We start from the raw sequence: 25,449 nt of genomic DNA on the forward strand, positions 1-25,449 counted from the left end.
CTAACCGTTCATTCATCATTAATACTTAAAAGTAATATAAATGTTATGGGAGGGAGAGTTTATGACTGCCCAGAGAGACAGACATCCGAGAGTTAGTTTCCCAGAAAATATGGAAATGATCAAACCCACACCCAGGGTGATCTCATGGCACACTAATGTACGTAACCCCAGCGAATCAGCCTGAAAAATAACTAGTAACTCTGCCCTTTGAGAATGTGGAGCCAGTGCTGCACAGAGGACGTGCTTCCTGTGCAGTGTCCCCACTGCACCCCATTTTCACTCAGGTGGGCCGCAACGAGTCACTCGCCTCCGATGTGACACTTAATTGTTTATTCAGCAAATGTGTTTCAAGTGTGTGCTCATTTCCAGACCCTGGGCCGGGCACTGCTGTTACAATGGGGATGGGATAGTGGTGGTTCCTGCCCTCATGGAGCTTAGCCGGGGGCCGGGGAGGGGGTTGCTGCATAAGCATGAACATCATCGTGCGCAGTGGCGGGAAGTGCTCGGTGCCCTGAGATGGTCATGGGAGGCACAGACGAGCCAGAAGGATGAGGGAGTTGGCAGGGGGAGCGTGTTCCCAGGAGGGGGAAGGGCATGTGTGACGGCCTTGCTCCAGGGGCCCAAAGGTCAGTGTCGGTGGCAGCTCTTTGCACTAGCCATTCCCACAGCGACATCAACACTTCCCGCACAGAGCCCCATGGCCCTTCCCTCGCCTTCTTCAGAGCTTTGCTCAAACATCGCTTTCCTGTGGGGTCATCCCTGACCACTCTGCTTAAAATTGCAGCTGCCACTGCCATCCCCAGCTACACCTCACTCCCCTCTCTGCTTGATTTTTCTCCACATCACGAATCACCTTTGGACATAACTTGTGTTCCACCTACTGGTTCATTATCTCTCTCCTTTCAGTCGAATGGACATGCGATTTTCATGAGAGTGGAGACTTCTGTCTGCTACTTGCATGGCTATATCCGCTCTGTTGGGCGTAGGACAAGCACTCAATAGATATTTGTTGAATGACTGAATGAGGCAGGAGAGATGGTCTGGGGGCAGGCAAGAAGGGTCTTGTAAACCTTTTAGGCGGGTTGGCCTTCATGGTGAGGGCAGGGCCTTTGAAGGCTGTAAGCAGAGGATGGTGTGGTCCAGTTTGCATCTTGGAAAGATCAGCCAGGTTGCAGTGTGGGGCATGGGCTGGAAAGCAACTTTGGATCCAACTCTGTAGTGCTCTGGAACGTGACACAGTTGTCTGTTGTGTTGACAGCAGAGAGCATGGTCTGAAAGATCAGAGAGCCCGGGGCCTCCTAGCCTTCTCCATTAGCCTCTTCTTCCCTCCCTGCTGGGTTTGTTCAAACCACTCCTCCTAACACGTTACATACATTTTAGGTTTGGAAATAACAGGAATCCTGCTATAACTCTATTTGCCACAAGGCAGATTTGATAACCATTCACGGAAGCTGCAGAAGTATCACAAAGGTCTCATTAGAAAAGGAGTCTTGGGGGGCCGGCCCGGTGGCGCAGTGGTTAAGTTCGCATGTTCCACTTCGGCAGCCCAGGGTTCGCCGGTTCGAATCCGGGGTGTGGACATGGCACCGCTTGGCAAGCCATGCTGTGGTAGGCGTCCCACGTATAAAGTAGAGGAAGATGGGCACGGATGTTAGCTCAGGGCCAGGCTTCCTCAGCAAAAAGAGGAGGATTGGCAGCAGTTAGCTCAGGGCTAACCTTCCTCAAAAAAAAGAAAAGAAAAGGATTCTCGGGCAGGCGATGATTTCAGCTCTGCCTTTACCAGCTGCATGGCTTTGGGCAAGTGGCTGAACCTCCCAGAGCCTTCAGTTCTCATCTGTGAAATGGGAATAACAGTACCTGTGGGTTGTTGTGAGGATCAAATAAAGTGATTACAACCCTGGAACACAGCAAGGCCCCTCGATCCCCTTTCCCGTTACACCGACCCCAGGTGTGAATTAACAACCACTCTCGGATTATTCTCTACACATCTGGGTCCCCTGTGTCCTCACTGGTAAAAATAGCTGTTACTGTTAGTGTTCCAACGATGAAAAATGACTTTCTATAAATATTTGGGGGTTTGGACTAGCTCTTGTCACACTGTATATCATTCCTATGAAAGTTGGGCTTTCTGCTTCTCTTCACAGGGAGCCCAGCAGTCCTTGGAGGCAGCAGCTCAGAAGACAGGAGAGCCTCAAAGTTGTATAAATAAAGGGCCGATGTGTTCAAACAGAAGAGAATTTTACACGCGCAAACTGCACATCGACATGACGCCGTTCCTGAAGGTGATCTCACACTGGGAAGACGAGGGGCTTTGTAGACACGCACACAGGCATTCCGGTTAATACACTTCCGCATGGTGCAAAACCAGCCTCAGAAGTCCATCAGCGCTCCTGCTTTATCAGAAAGGACAGAAAATAGCAGTTTGTAGCAGATGAAGAAAGAGCAAATTAGGACAGTAATCACAGCTAGCCGTCGGGGACAAATCAGTTGGGTGTCTGGTTTGGGTGGTGGGGGACAGGGAACAGAGAGGAGAAAGGATAACCTTGAACCACCCCATGAAACAAGCAAATACAATTCATTTCACCTTGACAGTAGCTAAAATAATTGTTACTGCTTTACCGCTGTAATTGGTGGAGCTGATATTCCTGCTGTAGAGAAGCCTCGTTCTTCAGTTAACTATTTAGAAGTCACCCGCGAATCCCCTTTGGGATGTCTGACCTTGTGTTCTGTTCTCTAAGAGTTGATCGCTCTCCCAGCTCAGCTTCATACCTGGGTAAGGTGCTGAGGTTCCCACGGTGGCGATGTCCTTTGTCCATCTTTGCAACACCCCCGCTGCAGCAGCACCTAATACAGCACCACGCATGTGCAAGGTGCTCAGTGCTCCATAAACTAACCCTCCTCTTCATCCCACAGCCCTCTGTCATAGGGCTGTCCTCCTACTCATTCTTTGCGCCCCCTTCCCCTCCGCCACCCGCGCTGAATGAACTGGAATAAAGGACCGTAGCCTAAAAGAAACTGGCCAGGAAGAAAGCAAGGCCTGGCATGGAAGGATCTCAGGTCCTTTGTACTACCCTGGAGGACAACAGCACAGGGCCTTGAGAAGAAGTGACTAGGAGAGGAGGAGAAACCAAGTACTTTCAGGGTTCATGATGGTGGTGCTGCCTGCTGCTGTAGACCGGCAGGGACTTCATAGGTTGTAAAGGTCCCTCCCCTAACCTCAGCTAATCCAGAGTCCTCAGCTTACATCTGCTCTGGGCTGCCCCAATCTCAGCTACGAGGTAGGGCTTTGATCAAGAGAGTCATGGATTTGCCCCAGATCTGTCTCTCTCCATGGCTGGGCTCTGCTTTCCTCTGTTTCCGCTTAGATAGGCTCTTTCCCCACGGTGGAAAGATGGCCACTGGCTTCTCTTTTCCAGATCATTCCAGAACTTAATCTCATTGGCCCAACTTGGCTCACATGCCCATACCCAGACGAATCATCATGGCCGGGGGAATGGAATACGCTGACTGGCCCAGCCTGCAGCCACAAGGACTAAGCCCGGGCAGGGGAGGAGTGTCTCAAAAGGGAAAACAGGTGCTTCAAACCAGAATAAGAGAGAATGACTCTGGGCAGCAAAACAAAAGCTGTTTGCTCCAAGGGTGCAAAAGAGTTACCTGGATTCATTACTCATTGCATTCCTTTGCTAGGGCCGCCATAACAGATTACCCAGACTGGCTGGCTTAAACAACAGAAATTTATTTTCCCACAATTCTGGAGCCTACAAGTCCAAGATCGAGGTGTTGGCAAAGCTGATTTCTTCTGAGGCCTTCTCGTGGGCTTACAGATGGCTGTCTTCTCCGTGTCTTCACGTGGTCTTCCCTCTGTGTGTCCGTGTCCGAATCTCCTCTTCTTGTACAATCATACTGTATATTGGATTAGGGCCAAACCTAATGACCTCATTTTACCTCTTTAAAGACCCTGTCTCCAAATACAGTCACATTCTGAGGTCCTGGAGGTGGACTTAAACATAAGAATTTTGAAGGAACACAATTCAGCCCAAAACATTTACATTAATGAAACTATCCTTTTTTTCTTAGCAATAGCTTAGTTCTTCCCTTAGGGCTTGAAGAACTATGATTGGTACTTCCTGGGATGAGATAGCATCGTCATTTCATTATTGATTCATTCAACCCGTAGCGGGCATCTACCACTTACTATGTGTCTGGCACTTGCTGGGCGTTTGAGATTCATCAGCAAACAAAACAGACTGAGATCCTTGTCCTGCTCCAGGCAACGTGCACAGTATGTTAAAAGGTGATAATTGCTGTGGAAATGAGATAAGAAGATATTTATGGAGCATCTAGAAACTGCAGAATTCAGACTGGGGAATTTTACAATAATTTTTTTGTGTATTTAGTGTCCACAAGGCTTTTGCGTGACATTTTTGTTCAGCAACTTTGGCATCATATTATAGAGGGAAAGGCACTGCCATCCCTAAGGCCCACTTTCCAGCCCACCCTTTTCAAGTCTCACAGGAGTGGTGACTCGGTCCGCGCTACAGGGGACTTGCCCAGAACACGCCAGGCGACTGACTCCCAGGCCCGTCCTTGCCCAAAAGACCGCATCTTTTCTCGGAAATGTTCAATGTTAACAGCTCTCCTTAGGTAGAACTTCTCCTTGCTGACATGGTAGCTCCTGGATTCTTAGAGATTGCCTTGTAGAAAGACACAAATCTCAGGGCTGTAGAGAAAAGGATGGTGAGTTCAAGCAGAGAAAGGCACACAGGCTGTGTTCCGCATCTGGAGCTGCACAGAAACCGACTCATGCTACGCAGTTCATTTGTTCATTTCCTGCCTATCCACGGGGCAATTTGTTCATTTTTGCCTGGTGCATGGAGGAAGCCTGGCACATTTCAGGGTACGAGGGTAGGAGATGAAAAATCAAGGCAGAAAGGAGAATGGACAGAGATGGAATAATCACGCTTGCTAACCTTACTGAGCACTTACCCTGTGCCAGGCTCTGCTCTAAGTTCTCCATGCAAGAACTCATTTAATTCACAAAACGAACCTGAGAAGTAGGTAATAGTGTCCCACTCCACAGATGAGGAAACTAAGGCCCCGAGAGGTTAAGTAACCTCCCGAACGTCATACAGGTGGCAAGTGGCAGAAACAAGATTTAAAGTTAGGAGCCCAGCTCCAGAGCCCATGATTCCAACCATCTGCTGTAACGCTTCACTGCAGACCCCAACTGAGTCCCATCCAATCAGAAGCTCTGCTTACATGTTAACTAAGCAGCCAGCACAGCTCCTTCTAGAAAATTCTGTTCCTGAGCACTCATCCGGTCTGCTGCAGGAAGATTTTCTGACCCTACAGGATTCTGCCCTCTCCCTACTTCCAGCTGCATTCTGTGGAGCCAGCATGAATTCTTTCTCTCCCAGTGACTGTTCAGCTCCCTTCAGACAACATATATTGAGCATCCTCTGTGTGTCAGACACTGTGCTGGGCCCCCAGAATACAGAGACGAGTCACCTCCATCCTTGGCCTTCCAAAGAGCCTATAATCTGAGAGGGAGATAAACAGAGAAACAGATAGTATCAGCAGGATGTTGTGGCTGAGGCAGGCCCAGGGCGCTACGGGATAGACTCATTCATTTCTCAGTGGTCACAGTGGAATCCTCCTCGAGTGTAAGAACCTCGTTATAAATCTGAAGACAACACTGTTACCCCACTTTATAGGATAATCTCTATTGAGCTTAGACGGGGGAAACGTGATTGATCCAGAGTACATCTGGGTTCACATAAGAATTGAACCATGTGATGGGCTGGCCCAGTGGCATAGTGGTTAAGTTTACACACTCTGCTTCAGTGGCCCCAGGTTCAAGGGTTTGGATACTGGGTGTGGACATACACACTGCTCATCAAGCCATGCTGTGGCAGTGTCCCACATACAAAGTAGAGGAAAATTGGCATAGATGTTGTTAGCTCAGCGACAATCTTCTTTAAGCAAAAAGAGGAAGATTGGCAACAAATGTTAGCTCAGGGCCAATCTTCCTCACCAAAAATAAATAAGCAAATAAAAATTGAACCATGTGTTTTAAAAATCTATTTTTGAAAAAGAAATTGTAGTTGATGAATAAATTAGGTTAGAGATTTTTTCCTAGGAACTTTAATAAATTGTCAGGGTTAGGTCGTGGTAGTGGGGAAGAAAATAGCAATAATGCCTAATGCCAGCTACAGAACTCAATATGCTTATACTCAACATTGACGTCAAAGGGTATATATGTTATGCCCAGAAGATATGAAGAATGAGAAATAGGCCTCACCCCCATAGCCATCACGCAGGCGGTTACGACTTGGTGCCCTCGGACTCGAGGTAGAGGAACCTGCCTGAAATCGGGTAAAGACTTGAGCAGTGCCTCCCTCCCTGGTTTGGGGCCAGCCCCAGGTTTATTTGTGTAGGTGGGGTGGACATGTCCCACCAAGCAGAGGATGACAGTCAGTGCCACTGCATCCTATGGTCACCTGGAGGAGGGACAACATGGATTTGAATGATGGAAGTAACAGGGAAACAATGTTTGGCTTAAGACTATCCAAAGATGGAGCAGACCCTGGGCAGACAAGTTCCAGTGCCTGGAGTCCTTTCAACGTGCTTTGTTGACCACCAGCAGAGAGCTGTGGTGGGATGGGAGGAGGTTTTGAGATGCAAACATTCCAGGACTCTTGAATAACAATATTGCCAGGAAAAATATTCAAGGCATTGATTCATTGAGTCTATTATATTTCTTAAAGAAAGAAGCCCAGATTAAGTGGAACATTATCAATATTGAAGTATCAAGCCAATAGCTGGGAAGCTGTGGGTCTTCTCTAACTCTGAGTAACCTTATAACGCTTCTGGGGCTCTGCCTTTCATTAGTAAAATGGGGATAATAATACTGGGACCTCCATACCTTCATGTCAACAGTGAGGCAGGAATTACATGAAATAGTTTTCAAAGAATGTTCACATCTGTAAAGGATTCAATTCATAAGGGAGACGGGAACAAGCATTCCTCCATCTCTGCTAAGGGCTGGCCCCTCACAGAGTGAACCCTATTCAATCTTCCCTACCCCCTTCCTGGTGAGTGTGCAGCCCCCACGCACAGGTGAGGAAGCTGAGACGGTGGGAGGAGCTGACGAGTGTTGCCCAGACTGGCAGCAGGGGAAGCCAGGACTCAAAGCCACGAAACCCACAGCACCGGGTGTCGGTGAGGTCTGTCTGCTCTGCTCCTGTGAAGAATTGAAGTGTGCTTCTGTGCTCTGGCTTTGGTTCCTGGGAGGGGAGTAGAGATTTCACTTTAATCTTAATATCTTTAATATATTTTAATCTTAATGACACAAAATACCTTATGATCGTCATAAATTGGTTTTCTTTATTAAAGAAAAAGGATTATTAATACACAAGAAATGTTGTACTACCTTCAAGCTGAAACTCTCAAATGAAATGGTGATATTCTTCCATCGTTTAGAAGGTACTCAATTAGTCATTTAGATGTGAGTGTTACACGGTATGCTACACAGAACTTCCGAATGTATTTTCCTAAGTAAGCCTTTCAAGAACGCTGTACAGTATTTATCGTTACTCCCGTTTCACAGATGGAGGGGCCGAGGCTCAGTGATAGGTCCTGCTGCTGGCTCTCAGCCGACTGGAGCCCCACTTCTGACTCCTGCATCCCGTGCTCCTCCATCCTCCCAGCCGTTCCTTACAGAAGCCCGCTGTGGGCCTGGAAGGACCAGGCTCAGGTGGGGTGCTGTGCATGGGGGCAGAGGCCAGGACCGGTGGAAGGTTCTAAGGACAGATGAGAACTTAAGTCACCTGGCCCGGCCCCTGTCAGTCGAAGATCCTGAGGCTCAGGGGTTACGTGACTCGCGTGATCTATAAGACAGGAGGTGTAGGAGCCGGGGCTGCAGCGCAGGCAGTCTGACTCCAGGACCTGCACCCCAGCCACTCGGACAACTGTCTGTCATGTCTGGTCTCAGTGCCGCAGCTCGTGCATGCAGCGTGTTTGTTACTCTCCCCTCCCCAGCCCTGTAACACCACACTGCCACCAGTGCTCTCTCTAATACAGCTCAGTCATATCCCTGGTTTGCTTGAAATTCCTTACCACGTCCCCATTGGCCTTCTGGTTAAATCCCGGCATCAAAGATGTATTTATTTTATAAATAGAAAAATATAACAAATGCAATTTTTTTTAAACTCCAAACTGCAACATGCAAGATGTGGCCCGTCTCTAATTCACGCTCTCCGTGCACTGCAGCCACACCAAATTTTGCCCTAGCCAGCCCTGCTGCAGACACTAGTAATTGTCCCCAAGCTGCGTGAACCAATGATGAGCAAAGACCGCAGCCAGAATAACAGAGCCGGGACTTGAGCTCATCCTTCAGTCTGTTCTGCTTCCTCGCCAAGAATACTACCTCTCAATCACTTCGTTTAGTCATTGTATTTGTAACTCATATTCAAAGTGACAGATAGCATTCTATTTAGTTTTAGTTTTTTAACTCAAATTTTGAATCCAAAATATACTCAGACGTTTAAAAATTTTAAGTATAAAAGGGAATGTCTCCCAGCTGCTCAGTTCCCATCCCCGGGGACACCGCTGTTGTGAGGTTCTTATGCGCCCTTCCCAAGCTGTGGTGTGCACATACACCAGTACGGACAGATACATACACAGAGAGATTTCATACACACTTTAACATTTTATGCACATTGTTCACAGTCTTACTTTGTTTCACTTAATATATCTTGGGGTTTTTCCTTGTTAACTAGTAAAGAGATGATTTTTAACAGTTGCATAGTATTCCTTTGGATGAATTATCATAATTTATTTGATGAGTCCCCAGTTAATGAGAAATTTAGGTTGTTTCCAATCTGTTGCAATGAGTGACCTTGGGTGAGTCATCTCGCATGTGTGTTCATTTGTGTGTGTGTGTGTCTGTGAGGAAGATTGGCCCTGAGCTAACATCTGTGCCCATCTTCCTCTATTTCGTATGTGGGACGCCTCCAAAGCATGGCTTGATGAGCGGTGTGTAGGTCCAGGCCCAGGATCAGAACCCACAAACCCCAGGCCACCAAAGCAGAGTGTGCGAACTTAACCACTACACCACCAGGCTGGCCCCATGTGTGTGTTCATTTATGTAAAAAATGATAGCTGTTTTGGCAATTTTCTAAGCAACAGAGAATTTCAAATTAAGACTTTCTTTTTCTAACAGGGACGCATCAGAAAATTCTTTCCGAATCCCTCACACTCTCTCCTCTGTCTCCCCGTCTGTGAAACGAGACCATTTCTTGCCCCTGAAGGCTCATAGCTGCATGTTGTTAAGACTGAAGGTTTATCTTTCTTGGCTTTGAAATTCTTCCAAGGGAGGAAGCTTGTTTCTCCCTTTTAATCCAATTTCCTGTTAGAATAAAAGGATTTATAAACAGGATTTTTTTTTAATTTATCTCTTTTCTAGTCCTCTAACTTAGCAGTTTATATGACTGAGGCAGGTTTTTCCTGCAATAATTTTTTTTAAATCTCTCATTGATTCAGGGATGAATTTTTTTACTGCGCCAGGCCAAATCTGCTGTGTCTCCAAAATGAGAAACGCAAAAGCAAGGAAATGACATACCTGCTCTCGCTTTTTTATGTCAGAACATCCCACCAGCTACAAACACTAAGCTAACACATGAGAAATACGCAGGGTAAAAAGCCATCAAGTGAGAAGAGAATGTCAAACAAATTAGCAAATAATTAATTATCTCTTCCCAAAGCAGCCTGGGTATTTGGTAATAAAGTGGAAAACTGATTGTCACTAAAGGGTGAGGAGCTTCAGTCCCAGGGCCCGCCCTGTCGCATTCCCACGGCTGCAGTGAAGCTGTGCATTCAGCAGAGATCCCGGTGACAAAGATCAAGAGCTGGCTGCATCAGACGCGGGCTTTACTTGGTCACTGACTCCACCTGCCACGTCTCTTTGGCTTCTAAAGAGCTGCTCTTCCAACGCCCTAGAGACAATCAGTGATTCTCAGGCCTGGCTGCATAGTGGAATAACCACGAAGCCCTAAAAATGCCCCACCTCCAGAAAGTCTAAACTTAATGCTCAGGGTTGGGCCCTGGGAATCATTTTTTTAGAGCCCCACAGAAAAGTCTGATGTGCAGCTGGGTTGAGAACCACTGCGGTGGAGCTGTCTGGGCGGGGGGATTGCACGCAGTGTGTGTGACTCAGAGAAGGAAGGAAGAGGGGATTAAATGTGATAAAAAACCCAATTTGAGGTAACCCTGGAAACCCCACAAAGGCCAGTCTAACCCTTTTGCTCCCCTGCTCTGAAGCCTCAGTGTCTTCCATTTGTTCTCAAGATAAAGACCCCTTCAAGGTCTTGGGGGTCTGGCTCCTCCCCACCCTTCCCACTATTCTGCCTCTGTCTCGTGCACAGGTCTCCCTCAAGACCCCCGACACCACGCTTCCTTCCACCAGTTGGCCTTCACCTCTGACACTCTTCTCCCCACCCCTAGTTAACACCCACGTGCGCCAGGCATCCAGCCCTGCGCAGAGGGATGGACAAGCCTCCCGCGAGGGAGAAGTCCAGCTGAGAACCTAGCAGGGCCCAGCGCCACGGCCACCCCGCCCGGCTCTCTAGGGCAGTTCCCACGGGGAGCAGACTTCCTGGACACTTCAGTTAAAATATGTTGACAAAGAAAGGGAAGAAACAACTGAGAAAACTGGATTCTCTTTTACCAAAGGGCACGGACACGGGAGTGTTTGCATTTATTTTGTCTCACGCATCTTTTGTTGTGTGTTAACCTAACAGGAAAGTGGAGAGGAACTGGATTCTCAGGAAGAACCAGGAGGACCCCTCAGAGAAGATTATCAAGACACCCAAGGTAGAGAGAGCTGGGCTGGGTTTCATGACCTTACCGCGCTATCGGTCGGATGAACCTGACACTGCTCAAAGATGGCAGAGGGGAAGGACTCGTCCATTTGCTTGCAGGCCCTGGGTTGGAGTCAGGACACAAACCAAGTGCTGAGTTCAGACTCCCGTATGTTTTCAGTGCATCACAAGCCAGAGGGTAATAACATGCCTTTATGTCCTTGGATTTTTTCTTCTTCCTCTTCTTCTCCCCAAAGCCCCCCAGTGCATGGCTGTATATTCTAGCTGGAGGTCTGGTCCTGCTGTGGGGGACGCCACCTCGGCGTGGCCTGACAAGTGGCGCTAGGTCCTTGGATTTATTGAAACATTTCTTTCCTGCCAGAGGCTGCAGATGGTGAAAGAGAGTGGAGACTTTGGGGGCATTACGAAAGGCCCCACAGACACCTCCACCTCTGTGTTCCCCCTGCCTTCATGGGGGCTTGGCTGTGCAGGTGGGGGAGGACAGGTTTCCCTGCCTAGAGGGTAATATTCCAGCAGAGGGGGACAGCGTCCTTAGAGATCCGGTCCCTCTCACCCACAATTCAGGGTGACCAGAGCTGCTTGAGTTTGCCTTCCTCCAAAAATTATGCTCCGTTTGATAATGATGATGATTCTAGGAAATACTGGGCGTAGTTAATATTCCCAAGCTCAGAACTAGACTCTCAGCTCTCCCCCGGGGGCGCCCCCGTGTGCCCCGTGATGCTGTAGTGGGCTGGGCCCGGGCAGCAGAGCTGTTCTTAATCCTCGTTGCTTCTTGCGGGAGTGGAAACAGATGTGTGAGATTCTTGTGTCCTCAGGACGGATGCAGGGCCAGCCAGACAGCAGAACTGTGCTTGTTGTTTGCTCAACAAAGGCGTCCAGCAGAGAGAGCAGGTGGGGCTGGAACCCAGCCTGTGCTCTGCTCCCTAAGCCGTGCACCCCAGCACCGGGGGAGCCATCCACGGGGCTTCTTTTCCTACCTGGCTCTTCTCCTGGGCGCCTTTCTCTAACTCACACGAGGTCCCCTCTGTGGTCGAGCAGAGCAGGTCAGCAGGTCTGAGTCACTGTGGGGACGGCACGAGCTCTGAAGCTGGACAACCTCTGCCTTCACCTCTCCATGCCTGGGTGTCCTCAACTGAGGGTGAAAACAGGGCTCCCCTCATGAGGTTGCGTGAGGAATAAATGGAGTAATTCATGTATGGTAGCCCCCTAATGAAGATTAATCTTGACTTGGATTCACACTGCTTGAATATCTACCCTCTCGTGGTCGCAGATGACCAGTCTGTGAAATGACACCATGACTCTTCCTGTTTCTTCCGGACCCTATGGGGTGAGGGAAACCGCAAGAGCTCACTGGAGAGAAATGCGCAAAGTCATGGATTTGGGATTTCACCCTAAACTTGATCTTTTTCTGTTTATATCTTTTACTACTTCTTTCTGTTGACATCCTAGACAAAAATAATTAATTTTTATACTCGTTTAAAAAGATGTCACTGCTTCTGGATATCAGACTATAAAATATTATGGTAGCTCGATCTCTGGGTTTGGCCAAGCTTTTAGGCAGGGTTTCTGCTATCATAAGTCTCCTGCCACCTCCATTTTCAAAGCTGAGTGACAACAGCCAGGGAAACATGCTCCAGCCTTCAGATCTTCCACGTCGTAAATCACCTATGCAGGATGTGAACACTGATGGGCCTCCGGGGTCCGGACCAGGTGCAATGGAGGTTGAAGGCAGCGCAGAACACCGCCAGATCTAAGCAATGGCCAAAGTGCTCAGAACAGATGTCCTGTCTCGTGGCAGAGGGACGGGCTCCGGCTGAGCTCCACACAGGCTATTCGGACAGTCTGTAATGCAGTGAAACATGCCTGCAGAAAACTGAAGAAGGCATTTGCCTGTCCTGAATGATAAATACTGCTGTTTCAAAAGGATTTCAAATCTTTGAAGGAAAAAGAGGAGGGAGCGCCAAAAAAAATTTTTTTAACCATTTAAGGATCAATTTCCCCCTCAGGGGTCTTACGGCTGGATGTCAGGATTTTTCCTGCTCTAAATTAGGCAGTGATCTTCGTGGTCGATTACAAGCAGTGAGCCTGCTGCGTCCTGAGTCTCGGACTTGGTGAGAGTGCTGAACACAAGTTTCCACAAGACAGGTCAGATCGGCAACCTCCAAATCGAAGAAGGGGTGGGGAATGGCTCTTGTTTTAAACACAGAACTTTCCTTTCCACCCCTTTCGCCACCCCTAAAGTCCAAAGAAAGAATAAAACTTTAATTCTTATTTCAATTTTTATTTCCTAGGCCGATGGTTCTCGAACTTCAGAACCACCTGCAAGGCTTGTTAAAATAAAGACTTCCGGGCCCCTCTCCCCGAGTTTCTGGTTCACTAGATCTGGGCTGAGGTCAGAGAATTTGCAATTTTACTAAGTTCCCCGGTGACTCTGATGCTGGTGGTCCCAGGACCACACTTTGAGAACCATGGCCCTGGCCTTGCTTCTGGGATGACTTCTCTGAATTGGGCAGTGACTTGATTTAACTTATTCCTTTAAAAATAAGGAGGCTGGGAGGATTGGAGGGCACTGCTCAGGCAGCTTCACAGAGATCAGGAGCCCCGATTATCAAGTCTGATTCCCTGGGTTCCAGACCAGGCTCCCCCCTTACTAACTGCATGGCCTTGAGTGAGTTACTGAACTTCTCTGGGCACCGTTTCTTCACTGTAACATGGGGACACTAACTGTCCTTATCCCGTGGGGTGGCTGTGACATAAAGGAGGTAATATGTGAAAGGTGCTTGTGAGAGTGCCTGGCACAGAGTAAGTGCTCACCGGAGGTTAAGTATCAGTCTGTTCCTCAAAAACCTCAAGCTTAGCAGCCATAGTTTGTAACTGGTCAGGAGAGACTTGTTCCAAGTTGCAACATGATGCCTTCTTTACTTTCCAAGTCAGTCTCAGCGGCAAGAGGGCTTGCTCTTGGGGGACCGACGGAGTCCTCTGTGTGAGGCAGTCTTTTGCTCCAGCGCAGGTGGGGGCAGCAGACCCAGTCTGAACAAAGCAGCCCACCAGCCTCTGCATTCGATGGAAGGTTACGTCACAACAGTGACACAACCGCTTGGAATGCGGCAGAACTTAAGATATTCTTAAGAGGAGTGAGAGATTTAGGGAGCCCTGTGTCAAGTGCAGGGAGCCCTAATGAGTGGCCTGAAACAATGGGGGGGGGAAACAAAAGGCAGGTCTTACAGGAACACTTAGAAACCAATGAGCCATTTCTCTTCTGCCAGGAAAAAAGGCTCAGAGGGTTACTGCTTTATTCAAGAGATGGATGTGTGGTAGTTAGGATGCTGGTACAACTGTTCTAACAAGGACCAAAATAAAGGACTTCAAACAGGCTTCAAAAGACGCGCATTCAGTCACCAGCCCTGCCCTTGATTAGGTCTGCCGTCCAGGGCACATCGCGTCTCTGGCCACGGTTTCCTTTTCTATAAACCCAGAGGGTTGGGTGGGATGAGCTAGGGCCCCGTCCCCCTCGTGCTCTCTGCCGCTGTGACGCACCCAGGCTGGTACAGGGAGCGGCAGCAGAGCCAGGACGCGGCTGGGCCTCCTTCCCCAGCTCCTCCCACCACACCTGCTCCCAGGGAAGGCCAGCCGCCATTTCCTACATCCCACATGAAGCTCTGCTGCCACCCAGCCCCCGTTGGGTCACCAGACGCTGACCAAGAGAGTCTGGAGGGGACCAGCAGCCCCTGTGCTGTACGTGGGCCCTGGCTCAGCCGCCACAGCCGGTGCGTGAGAGCCCAGCAGGTCAAGAATGCGAACCCTGGCTTCACCACGGTCCTCCTGCACTGGCACGCGGCCTCACCCCTCGGCCTCTCTAGGCTTCCCCTTCCTCATCTGAAAATAACAGAATTGACCTTCCAGTCTCTACTTCTCCTTTTCTGTGGTTCAGCGAGCTCGGAATTGTTTCCGTTTAGGGGAAGAGCAGAACCCTGTGTTAGCACTGTGCGAGCACCAGGGTTCAGGCCCCAGGTCCGGGCCTTCCTAGGTCTTCAGCGGCTGACTGCAGTGATGGAAAGCTCTTCATTTACTTCGCAAACATTTGCTGATCCCCCACGAAGTGCCAGGCCCTCTGCGGTTGGATCAGACACACTCCTTATGGAGCTCCCACTTTAGCAAAGGAGCCAGACACATGCACAGATGGTTCCAACCATCTGTGTGTTCCGTGTGTTCCCTGCTCTGAGAGAACAGAGGAAGGACACCTGATCCAGACTGGCATCAGGGGATGGGGAGAAGTCAGGGAGGGCTCCCTGGAGGAGGTGTCCCTGACAGGGAGGAAGGAGTGTCCTGAACCCAGAGTGCATTCACCAGTTCGTATGAAGGCATCTGGACAGCAGGCCCAGTTCTCTCTCACTGTGTGCCGGGCACTAGTTAAGCATTTTCCATAAATTGTTTCATTTAACTTTTACAAAAGAAAGAGCTCGTATTATCTCCATTTACCAGATGAGAAGATTGAGGCCCAGAGAGCTTAAGTAACATGTCCCTGGTCAAAGAGTTGGGCAGTGGGAAGGCTCCAGATCTGACTGACCTCCCCAGACCATCTGTAGACATTGAGTCTCCTGGCTGTTAACAGTTATCAAAAGGAGCGTCTGCCAACCCTGCAGCAGGCAGATGGAGAGAAAACGGAAGGCCGGTGAAATGGAGAAGAAATGCTCCACCACACACATAAAGCAGAGAAATCTGAACGCAGAGACTCTTCAGGCAGGTATTTTAAAAAAGAAAGAAAGGGGCCGGCCCTGTGGGCAAGTGGTTAAAGTTCCACGTGCTCCACTTCGGTGGCCCGGATTCATGGGTTCGCATCCCAGGTACGGACCTGCTCCGCTCAGCCACGCTCTGGAGGCGTCCCATGTACAAAGTAGAGGAAGACTGGCACGGATGTTAGCTCAGGGCGAATCTTCCTCAGCAAGAGAAAAAGAAAGAAAGAAAGTGTGGCAAATGGGGGAGGAGAGGAAGGGACCAAATGTCTTGCGGTTGCTGCCCCTGGGGTCAGGAGCAGCCTGCCCTCACTGGGCCGCAGCGTGAAGTCAGCCGCCCGCTGCTGTGACCCCTACAGACGTCTCCAGGCCACCTCCCCTCTGGTCCCTTCTCCCGGCGCATCTTCTAGTCTCTTCTTTGTCCCTCTGGGGCAGCTTGTGAGGCTCCACGCTGGGGCCTCCTGTGGATTCCGGGCCCAGTGAAGACTTGCCGAGCCAGAAGGTCCAAAACTCTGCAAAACAGACTTGGACTAAAAGTGGGGAGGCAGGCAGATGGGAAACACCCTGAAGTGCCACCGACAGTTTACCCTTTTCACTTTATAGAGGTTCTCCTGTGGCTGGTTTTCCACACACAGTCCCTCGGGTGGAGAAAAGGGAAGGAATTTTTGGCGCTTACTCTGAAGCAAGACGCCACGCTAGGTTCTTTTTGTGCGTTTGTCTCATTTTATCCTCCCCACAACCTTATGAGGTAAAATGCATTATCCTTGTTTCTCAGACGAGGAAAACAAGGTGCAGAGAGGTGAGGTAACTAGCCCGAGGTCACATAGCAGTAAGTGGAGGAGCTGAGACACGAGCCCGGGTTTGTCTGGCTCTTTTAAGAGTTGTAACGCCATCCATGTGTTTCTGATTAGGAAATAGTTACGAAGTTGGGGCAACACCACAAAATGATGGCAGCATTTTTTTTTTAAAGCCAGCATGAATCTTGGAGATTTAGGATCTCTAAAAGGTCTTTTATATTATAAATGAGAGAGCCTGAGGTCTAGAAGTCAAGAGAATTATGCAAAATGCAGCCAATTATTAAAACCAAGGTACCCAGGGTCTCCTCAGTGTTTGGGGTGTTGAGTTCCCTTCAGTTTGGTTTCGAAGGCCCTTCCTCAGGGGCCACCCGGCCCGGGAATAAACCGCGCGAGCAGGACCTGGTGCACAGACGGCCAGACCACGTGGAGCCACGAGGAGTCCCCGGTGCTGCGGGTCTCCCCACAGCGGGGCAGACGGGCGGCCGAGTGTGCGCGGAGCTGCAGGGGCTCAGCATGGTCTGCGGCGCTCAGCAGCCTGGATGAGCTGCATGCTCGGTCACTGCTTTATCTTTTCTTCTGGAAGGTATTTCACATTCTCCTCCACAGTGGGCCTTGAGCGCAGCCTTAAGAAAGTTTCTGGCTCACCCCGCTCAGCCAGGGATAGAAACCCAGGGAAGCCTCCAGAATCCCAGGACACGGCTGCTGCCCCTGCTCCTCAATGTTCTCCTCCCCTTCCGGGAAGTAAAGCTCATTTCTAACTTGACACTCCAATTCGTCAAAACGAAAAAGCAGTTGAAACTAGAGACAAGGACAAGAAAAGAAAGGGAATTTATGGACCAAACTGAGTTACCATCAAAGATGCAGAATTCCTAAATAAAATATTAGCAATCAAATCCTTAAGCTTATATTCAAATATATATATTTATTTATTTATATACCGTGACTGAACGCGGTTTATCCCAGGAATTCATAGATGGTCTAACGTTGAAAATCTGTTTATTTGTAACTCACATCAAGAGGTTAAAGGGGAAAAACCTTAGGATCATCTCAATAGATGCAAAAGGAAAAGTAAATTGATAAAATTCACTCATTCATGCTTTAAAATGATCAAACTAAGAGTAGAAGCGGACTTCCTGACTTTGATGAAGAGTATCTACCCAAAACCTGCAGGAAACCCCACACTCGAGCAGTGGAACTGCAGAAGCGTTCTCTTTAGAGACAAGACTAGGTGCGGACGCCCTCTGTCCTCACTTCCATGTCGACACTGTACCAGCCCTGGAGGGAAAGCTCGGGAAGGAAAGGGAGAAGGATAGAAAGGAGGAAATGACCTTGTCATCACTCCCAGACGACAGGACTACTTATGTGGAAACTTCGAGGCCCGCTAGAGACAAGCTATTAAAAGACAAACCATTAAAAGACAAACAAAAAAATTCAGCAAGATAAGTAAATAGAGATCAATACATAAAAATTGATTGTGGAAAAAAATAGTTTCAAAACATAAAGCACAATATACAATACAGTTTTCAAATCATTGTTATTATGGGAAACCCTGAACACAAACAAAGGCAGACAGAAGAGCCCCTGAACCCACGCACCCGCCTCCTGCCCATGTGGTTCACCTGCATCCCCAAGCCCTTCCTCCCTTCCGTCTTGTTCTGGAACAAATTCCAGCTCATCTCACTTTACCCATATGCACTCGAGTATGCTTCTCTAAAGGTCAAGAAAAGATGCTTGACATAACCGTAATACCACTATTGCACCTAAAAATCAGAACTATCCTTCAATGTAATTGAATATTCAATCAGTTTTTTCAACATTCTAATTATAATTATTCTAACTGTTTTAGAGTCTGTTTGCAGTTGATTGATAGGTCTTTAAGTCTCCTGTCATTTATAGGCTCCCCTCCATTTCTTCTTTTTCCCCCTCTCTTAGTTTATTATGAGGACATTGGGTCACGTGCCCTGTAAAGCTGCCCACAGTCCAGATTGTGCTGACGGCATCCTCGTGGTGGGTGGAACGTGTCTCTCTGCCTTCTATATTTCCTGAAAGTTTGCACTTGGATCTACATTTGATCAGATGCCGGTTTGGCTTTGCTTTGGGCAAGCCCACTTCATGGAGGGCATCATGTTCTTCCATCAGCAGACTTCATGTTTGCTTGTCTCTTCATGATGCCAGCGGCACCAGATCCATTAATTCATCAGAGGTTGCAAAACAGCGATACTGAAATTCTGTCATCCTTTCTTCACATATTACTTGGGAAATTCCTATCAAAAAAACCTTTTCCTCTCCTACTATTTAGTTATCCAGTGGTACAGTTTATATAGGAAGGCAGGACAAATGTAATTTTTAAATATAACATTTAATATATATTTACTAGCAATAAATCTAAAAAAGGATATGTGAAGCTTTCATTAAGAAATTATAAAATTTTATTAAATTAAATAAAAATAGACCTGAATCAAAATAATTTTCTATATAATGCTGTATTTAATGTTCAAAGTTAGAAAGATGACAGTTCTCCCTAAATTAACCTATAAATTCAATGCAATTCCAATGTTTAAAAATCCCCAAGAGGGTTTTTGTTGGAACATGATAAGCTGATTCCAAAATTCATAAAGAGAGGCCAAAAATAGCCAATATAGCTTTGAAGAAAAACAAAGAGGAAGAGTTCGCCCAGCCAAATATCAAAAATTACTTTAGGCCCCACGGCCTAGTAGTCAAGTTGGGCACATTCCACTTTGCAGCCCAGGTTCAGTTCCTGAGCGCAGACCTACACCACTCGCTGGTGGCCATGCTGTGGTGGTGACCCACAGACAAAATGGAGAAGACAATATCTGCAGTGTGTATAACCAACAAAGTGTTAGTATCCAACATGCGGCAAGAACTGCTACAAATAGAGAAGGAAAAAGATAGTCAACCCAGATGAAAAATGGGTAAAAGGCACGAACAGGCAATTAATGAAAGAGGAAACCTAAAGAAATGACCATTTTTCTGCCAATCAGGAAAGTTCAAACTAAAACAAAAAGATATATCATTTCATACATATCAGCTTAGCAAAAATTTAAAAGTCTGTACACCCATTATTGATGAGGATATGGAGTTTAGAAAGTCAGAGCAATTTGGAAATATCCAACAAATTGAAGATACATATACCCTGTTACAACCCAAAAATTCCATTCCAGGTATATCTTAGAGAAACTCTTTCATAGATGCATAGTGACTCACTCAAGAAGGGTCATTGCAGCATTGTTTGTAATCACAGAAAACTGGAAATAATCAAAACAGCCATCAACAGCAAAATGGACCAATAAATTGTGGTACAATTATACAATGGAATAATGCACAGCCCCTCAAAATAAATAAATGGAGACTACATGTATTATCGTGGATTAATCTCAAAAGTAAAACGTTAAGCAAAATGAAGCAAGTTGCAAAAGTTATATAAATGATTATATTGATATAAAGTTATAATACGTAAAATAATATTATATGTTACTTATAGGTGTGTTAAGATATTAAAATATGCATGAGGACCGTGTAGGAGAAGAAAAAGGTTTTTCTCGACCCTCTTAGGATCCCTTGCGGGGCCTGAAAATTAAATTAACAAAGATAGAGTAGCAGGAGAAAAGCACACGAATTTATTTAATGTAAGTTTTATGTGACACAGGAGCCTTCATAAGGAAATGAAAACACAAAGAAATGGTTAGGCCTGCGCATTTCTATACTAGGCTTGATGAAGAGTGGGAAGTTGTGGGAAAATGTGATAGGACAAAAGGGTATGAGCTAAAGGTAATAAACTGGGGGAAACTTAGCAAGGCCTGTTCCTTGGGATTCCTCTCCGAGTCCCTCTGTCTTCAGAGCTGAGGAGGCCCCTTTCCTCCAGGGGACACCTCTCAGATGAGGGTCTTACAACCTGCCTCAGGGAGGAAGGGGGAGGTCAGAGAGTCCTTCCTGCACCTGCCCTTGCTCAGATTCCTTTGGCTTAAGATACTCAGTCTGCCAAGGTGCCAGATTTGGGGTAGCATGTTCTGAACCCAGCCAATTTATAAATACCAAATTTAAGAGAAGAGTTATCTCTGGGGAGAGACTGAGGGAAACGAGATTGTATGTGATACAACGAAGTCTTGGACTGTATCTGAAATGTGTTATTTCTTTAGAAAAAACGTGAATTAAGTACAGTAAAATGTTAAGATTTCACAAAGCTAGGTGGTAAGCAAATGGGTAATATAGTAATTTTTTCTATACTCTCCGTTCCTAAAATATTTTACAGATTTTTTTAAAGCAGTTAAAAGTTGTAAGATATTACTCAAAGTACTGCCTTAGTTTATTCCAATACTTCCTAAGTATCAGGTTATCTTACTAGAGAAAAAGAAAATCACCCTTCTATGCTCCACATCCCAGAACTGACAGGGTTTCAATTCTAATCAAAATGGTGAGTTTACACCAGTATAGAACCTCAGCTTTTGGTCAATACAAACGCGCCCTCTGCTGGTCCTGTGGTGCCCTGTCCTAGAGTTCAAAATAGCTGTGAAGAGGAGCGAATGTCTTCACTGAGACAGTTTTGCCTGGGCTGTCTCATTGTCAGGGAAAGAAACCCTCACAGAATTCCCCTTATCACAAAAATGCTTAAATCAGCTCCCACTGTTAATTTTACATATGATCTAAGACAAAATAAATTCCAAGGACCAATGGACCCTCCCAGTTTCCTCAACCACCATGTGCACATTAACAATTCTGTCCGCACTGAAGAGTCTAGAGGTTGAAGTGTGAGACAGTGGACACCCCCTTGACGTTTGGGGATGGCAGAGGGGACCCAAGCTGCAAAGAGGCTCGGGCGGGGGCCCAGTGTGGACGATGAGGGAACCCTGAAAAATGGCTTAACTGTAGTCCTAAGGGAATGATGACGGTGAGACAACAGGTGAGTTCATTCTTTAAATTATAATACTTTCAAACAAAGAAAATTAAGGAAAAATTACTTCATGCAAGAACCTACTGCTCAAAGAGAAAGAGAGAAATAGGGATTGAATATTAGAGTCTTCCTTTCAAAAAGTTTTTTATTTTTTGTTTTGTTTCATTTTGTGGTAATATTCATCTTCCCCACTAAAATTTAACCTCCCTGAGACCAGAGTGTGTCCATCCCACTCACCACTATGTTCCCACACCTAACACAATGGCTGGCACGTAGTCAGTATTTCATAAACACATGATAAGGGAAGGAAGGAATGATCATGTCCTCGGAGTGTAAATTGGTACAAATTTCCTAGGGAACAATTTGGCAGCAGACATTGTGCCTTAAAGACTATACATTCTTCGATAATCACAGATGAGGACAAAGAGTAAGTCTTTTAATAGCCAAAAACGTTCCTTTCAAGAATATGCTATGCAAAGTTCTTTACAAAAAATTTGAAACAATTTGAATTTTAAAAGTTAAAAAATAACACGATATGAAAACTAAAAAGAAAAAAGGTTACATGTTTGGTTAAGTTAGTTATGGTACATCCGTATGATGAAATGCTGTCTGTTATTAAAATAATTTTTAAGAATATTTAATTATATGGGAAATTCTAATAACATAAATGTAGATTAAAATTATGTATATATTATATTATCAATTCCATTAAAATATGGGTGTATATTTATTATACATGCATGGACTTACACATGTTAAAATATTTGCAGAGGTTGTATGTGAGTAGAGTGAGAATGGGTGAAGGTTTTTTGGTTATTATTGTTGTTTGTTTTTACCAGGTGCCAGCACTGTTTTAGGCACTTCGTTTGTATTCATATATTCTTTGTTAAGTTTTTTAAAGCAGCCTTATCGAGGGGTTATTGGCACATGATAAATTGTACCTATTTAAATTGTACCATTAAATACATTTTTTTGAATGTTAAATATTACTATTTTTTCTGTAAAGATTTTAATATAATCAACTTCACTTTTTCTTAGATTTTAATTATGTATAACTATTTGGTAGAATAGAAAATTATTCAGCCAACAATTTTCTTTCATTGAGACATTAAACATTGCTATGATTTAGAGGTTTTTCTCCAGTTTTATGGACATATAATTGACAGATAGCATTGTATTGGTTTAAGGTGTACAACATAATGATTTGATATATGTATATGTTGCGAATGATTACCACAATAAGGTTAGTTAACATCCATCAGCACATAGTTACAATTTTCTTCCCTGTGATTAGGTGAGTCTCAACATACGTATATAGCCGTGAAACCACCACCACACTCAGGAGGAAACAGTCACCTTCCCAACGCTCCTCGTGCCTCCCCCAACTCCAGCCTCCCCCGTCCCCAGACAACCACTGCTCTGCTTTCTGTCACTGCAAGTTACTTTACATTTTCTAGAATTTTAGATAAATGGAATCATATCATATGTACCCTTTGTCTGGTTTCTTTCACTCCACATAATTCTTTTGAGATTCTTCCATGTTGTTGAGTGTATCAATACTTTCTTTCTACTTACTGCTGAGCAGTTTTGTATGTATTGCATTGTACGTACCTACTAGTTTGTTTATCCATTCACCTGTTGACGGACATGTGGGCTGTTTCAAGTTTTTGACTCTCACATATAAAGCTGCTATGAACACTTGTGTACAACTGCTTATAAGGACATACGCTTTCATTTCTCCTGAGTAAAATACCTAGAAGTGTAATGGTTGAATGATATGGTGTTTATAATATTCAATTTTTTAAGAAACTGTCAAACAATTTTCCTAAGTGGAAACCATTGTACCATTTTACATTCCAACCAGCAGTAACAAGAATTCCAGTTTCTCTGCATCCTTGTCAACTCTTAGTATAGTCAGTCTTTTTAGTCATTCTGATAATGATGTGTTGATTGTGAGGGGGTTGTTTTCTTCTTTATGCTTGTGTTTTCCAAATTTTCTGCAATGAAATATACCTTCCGTAATTAAAAATTGTTATAAAGTAACTAAAATAAAAGGTGGCATAGTCCAATACGAAGCCTTAGCCTGGGGCTTCTTCTCCTTCTAAAAGAGCCTCCGATGTGGTCCTCAGAGCACCTGGTGGAGAGTGCCGGCCATGCCGCCTGCGTAAGCCCTCTTCAGAGGGGAACATTTGTTTTTTCAAAGCAGTTTTCTTTTCAATGTTATAAACACACTAGGGTTTTAAGAAAAAATTTAAACACACACAAACCTCCCAATCTAACATATTATCTCCTTTTTCTGTTTTCTCTTCCAGTGTTCATTCATCTACATACATATTTTATAGAGTTTTAACGTATTATACTATAGTTTACATTTTTACTTGTCATTATATCATATTTTCCATATTGCTTATTTATCTTTTTAACCATAATTCTAAATGTCAAATTAGCGCATCATAAATTACTTCCCCAATCTCCCATATCTGGCTGCATCAAATTTTTCATTATTAATAATAATGTTGTAATAACTTTGTACAAAAAGCTTCTTTCTTCTTTTGAATTATCTCCTTATGATAAATACCCAGGAGTTGAGGTTCCTGATCAAAGACTAGAACATTTTTCTGTTTCTTGATACATACTGTCATATCACTTTCCCAAAGGGTCTTACTAATTTAGTATCACTTGCCATGTGCCAGCACTGGTTTCTGCAGCATTTGCTCATTTCCCGGGGATAACATACCTCATTGTGCTAATTTGCTTTCCACTGAAAACGAGGTAGACATTTTCCCACATCTGGGACCATCTCATGTTATCCTTTGCTGACTAAGGATGCTCCTTGGGGCCAGCCCAGTGCAGAGTGGTTAAGTTCACACGCTCCACTTCAGCAAACTATGGTTCGTAAGTTTGGATCACAGGTGCAGAACTACACACCGCTCATCCAGCCGTGCTGTGGTGGCATCCCACATACAAATAGAGGAAGATGGGCACAGATGTTAGCTCAGGGCCAATCTTCCTCAAGCAAAAATAAAAAAGGATGTTCCTTGTCTTCCAGATGCAGAGCTGAGGCGCATGACCCTTGAACCTCTTAATGCTTCCATGGCTGAGCACATCCAGACCCCTGAGGCAGACGCTGTCCACAAGGTGTAAGTGTTCAAAGTTCAATGACATGGACATTTCTACTTTTATTTTTTCTTTGTTTTCAATTAATCTCGTTTGTTTTTTCTAAGAGGCATGAAGATTCTCAGCTAACCGCATGTTCTGACAGCTGGAATTAAATTGCTATCTGAGAAACAAAGATTCTTGGGGAGGATTATATTGTGATGTGCTTCCTCCTTAAACCACACTCTGGCTGGGTGGGCCAAGAGCAAAGTTTAACTCCAGCCAAACAGAAGCAGCTTTCTCTGTTTGTCTGCATATCTGAGATCTACAGACAGGCCTAGAAAGCTGTCAACTCAACCTTAGTTTCTCCTCTCAGCATTCACTCAGCTCTAGGTGAAATAAATAATACGAATACTAACGCTAGCATGTATTAAGTGCTTTCTGCATGTCACTATGAGCTCACTGACCAGCGGCTCAGCGGTCAGGCCATCGCTGACCTCAGCCCCGTTTGGCAGTGGCAGCTGGAACTGTAGCTTATTGTGACCTGCCTTGAGCCACGGTGACTTGAGAACCTGCCCTCACGTGCCTCGTGGTGTAAGGATTCCCTCCTGGGTCAAAAAGCCTTTGGTTCCCTGGGAACAAGGGCGAAGGGCGCTTGGGTATTGAGGCAGCTGTCTGAAGAATTCCATTTTTTAACTTTTACACCTCATCTTTTTCCACAATGGATTTAAACCGCTTACAACTACCCCCTCACCAAAAAAGAGATGAGATAATCAAAAAATTGTCTTTAAATCAGGAGGGAAAGAAAAAAGAACACCAACACTCCACAAAAGTCATTATAATCATTGTGACTGAAGTTCAGACTCTCAGACTCGATAGAGAGAGTCCTGAAGGGGAAAGGGGAAGACACGGGCGCAACGCCATCAGGTTCGTGGTTCTCACTGGCACATACCTGCTCCTCGGGGGGGAGAGAGGTTTCCTAGCACTAAATTCTAAAGATCCTTCTTCTATGGGTTTTTATAGAGTGACACTGA

The 25,449-nt window shown here is 45.7% G+C and overlaps 1 protein-coding gene across 5 annotated transcripts in view; it reads left to right on the forward strand.

The window, feature by feature from the left end:
* KIAA2012 (KIAA2012 ortholog) overlaps window positions 1-25,449 on the forward strand; it is a 108,132-nt gene that overhangs the window by 72,111 nt on the left and 10,572 nt on the right. For all 5 annotated transcript variants that reach the window (XM_070580749.1, XM_070580750.1, XM_070580751.1 and 2 more), the window contains 3 exons: window positions 2,145-2,282; window positions 10,800-10,872; window positions 24,369-24,459. In XM_070580749.1, the coding sequence (XP_070436850.1) occupies window positions 2,145-2,282; window positions 10,800-10,872; window positions 24,369-24,459 (302 nt within the window). The remainder of the gene's footprint in view (window positions 1-2,144; window positions 2,283-10,799; window positions 10,873-24,368; window positions 24,460-25,449) is intronic.

The sequence above is a fragment of the Equus przewalskii genome, chromosome 17, assembly GCF_037783145.1.
Source record: "Equus przewalskii isolate Varuska chromosome 17, EquPr2, whole genome shotgun sequence".
Lineage (NCBI taxonomy): Eukaryota > Metazoa > Chordata > Mammalia > Perissodactyla > Equidae > Equus > Equus przewalskii.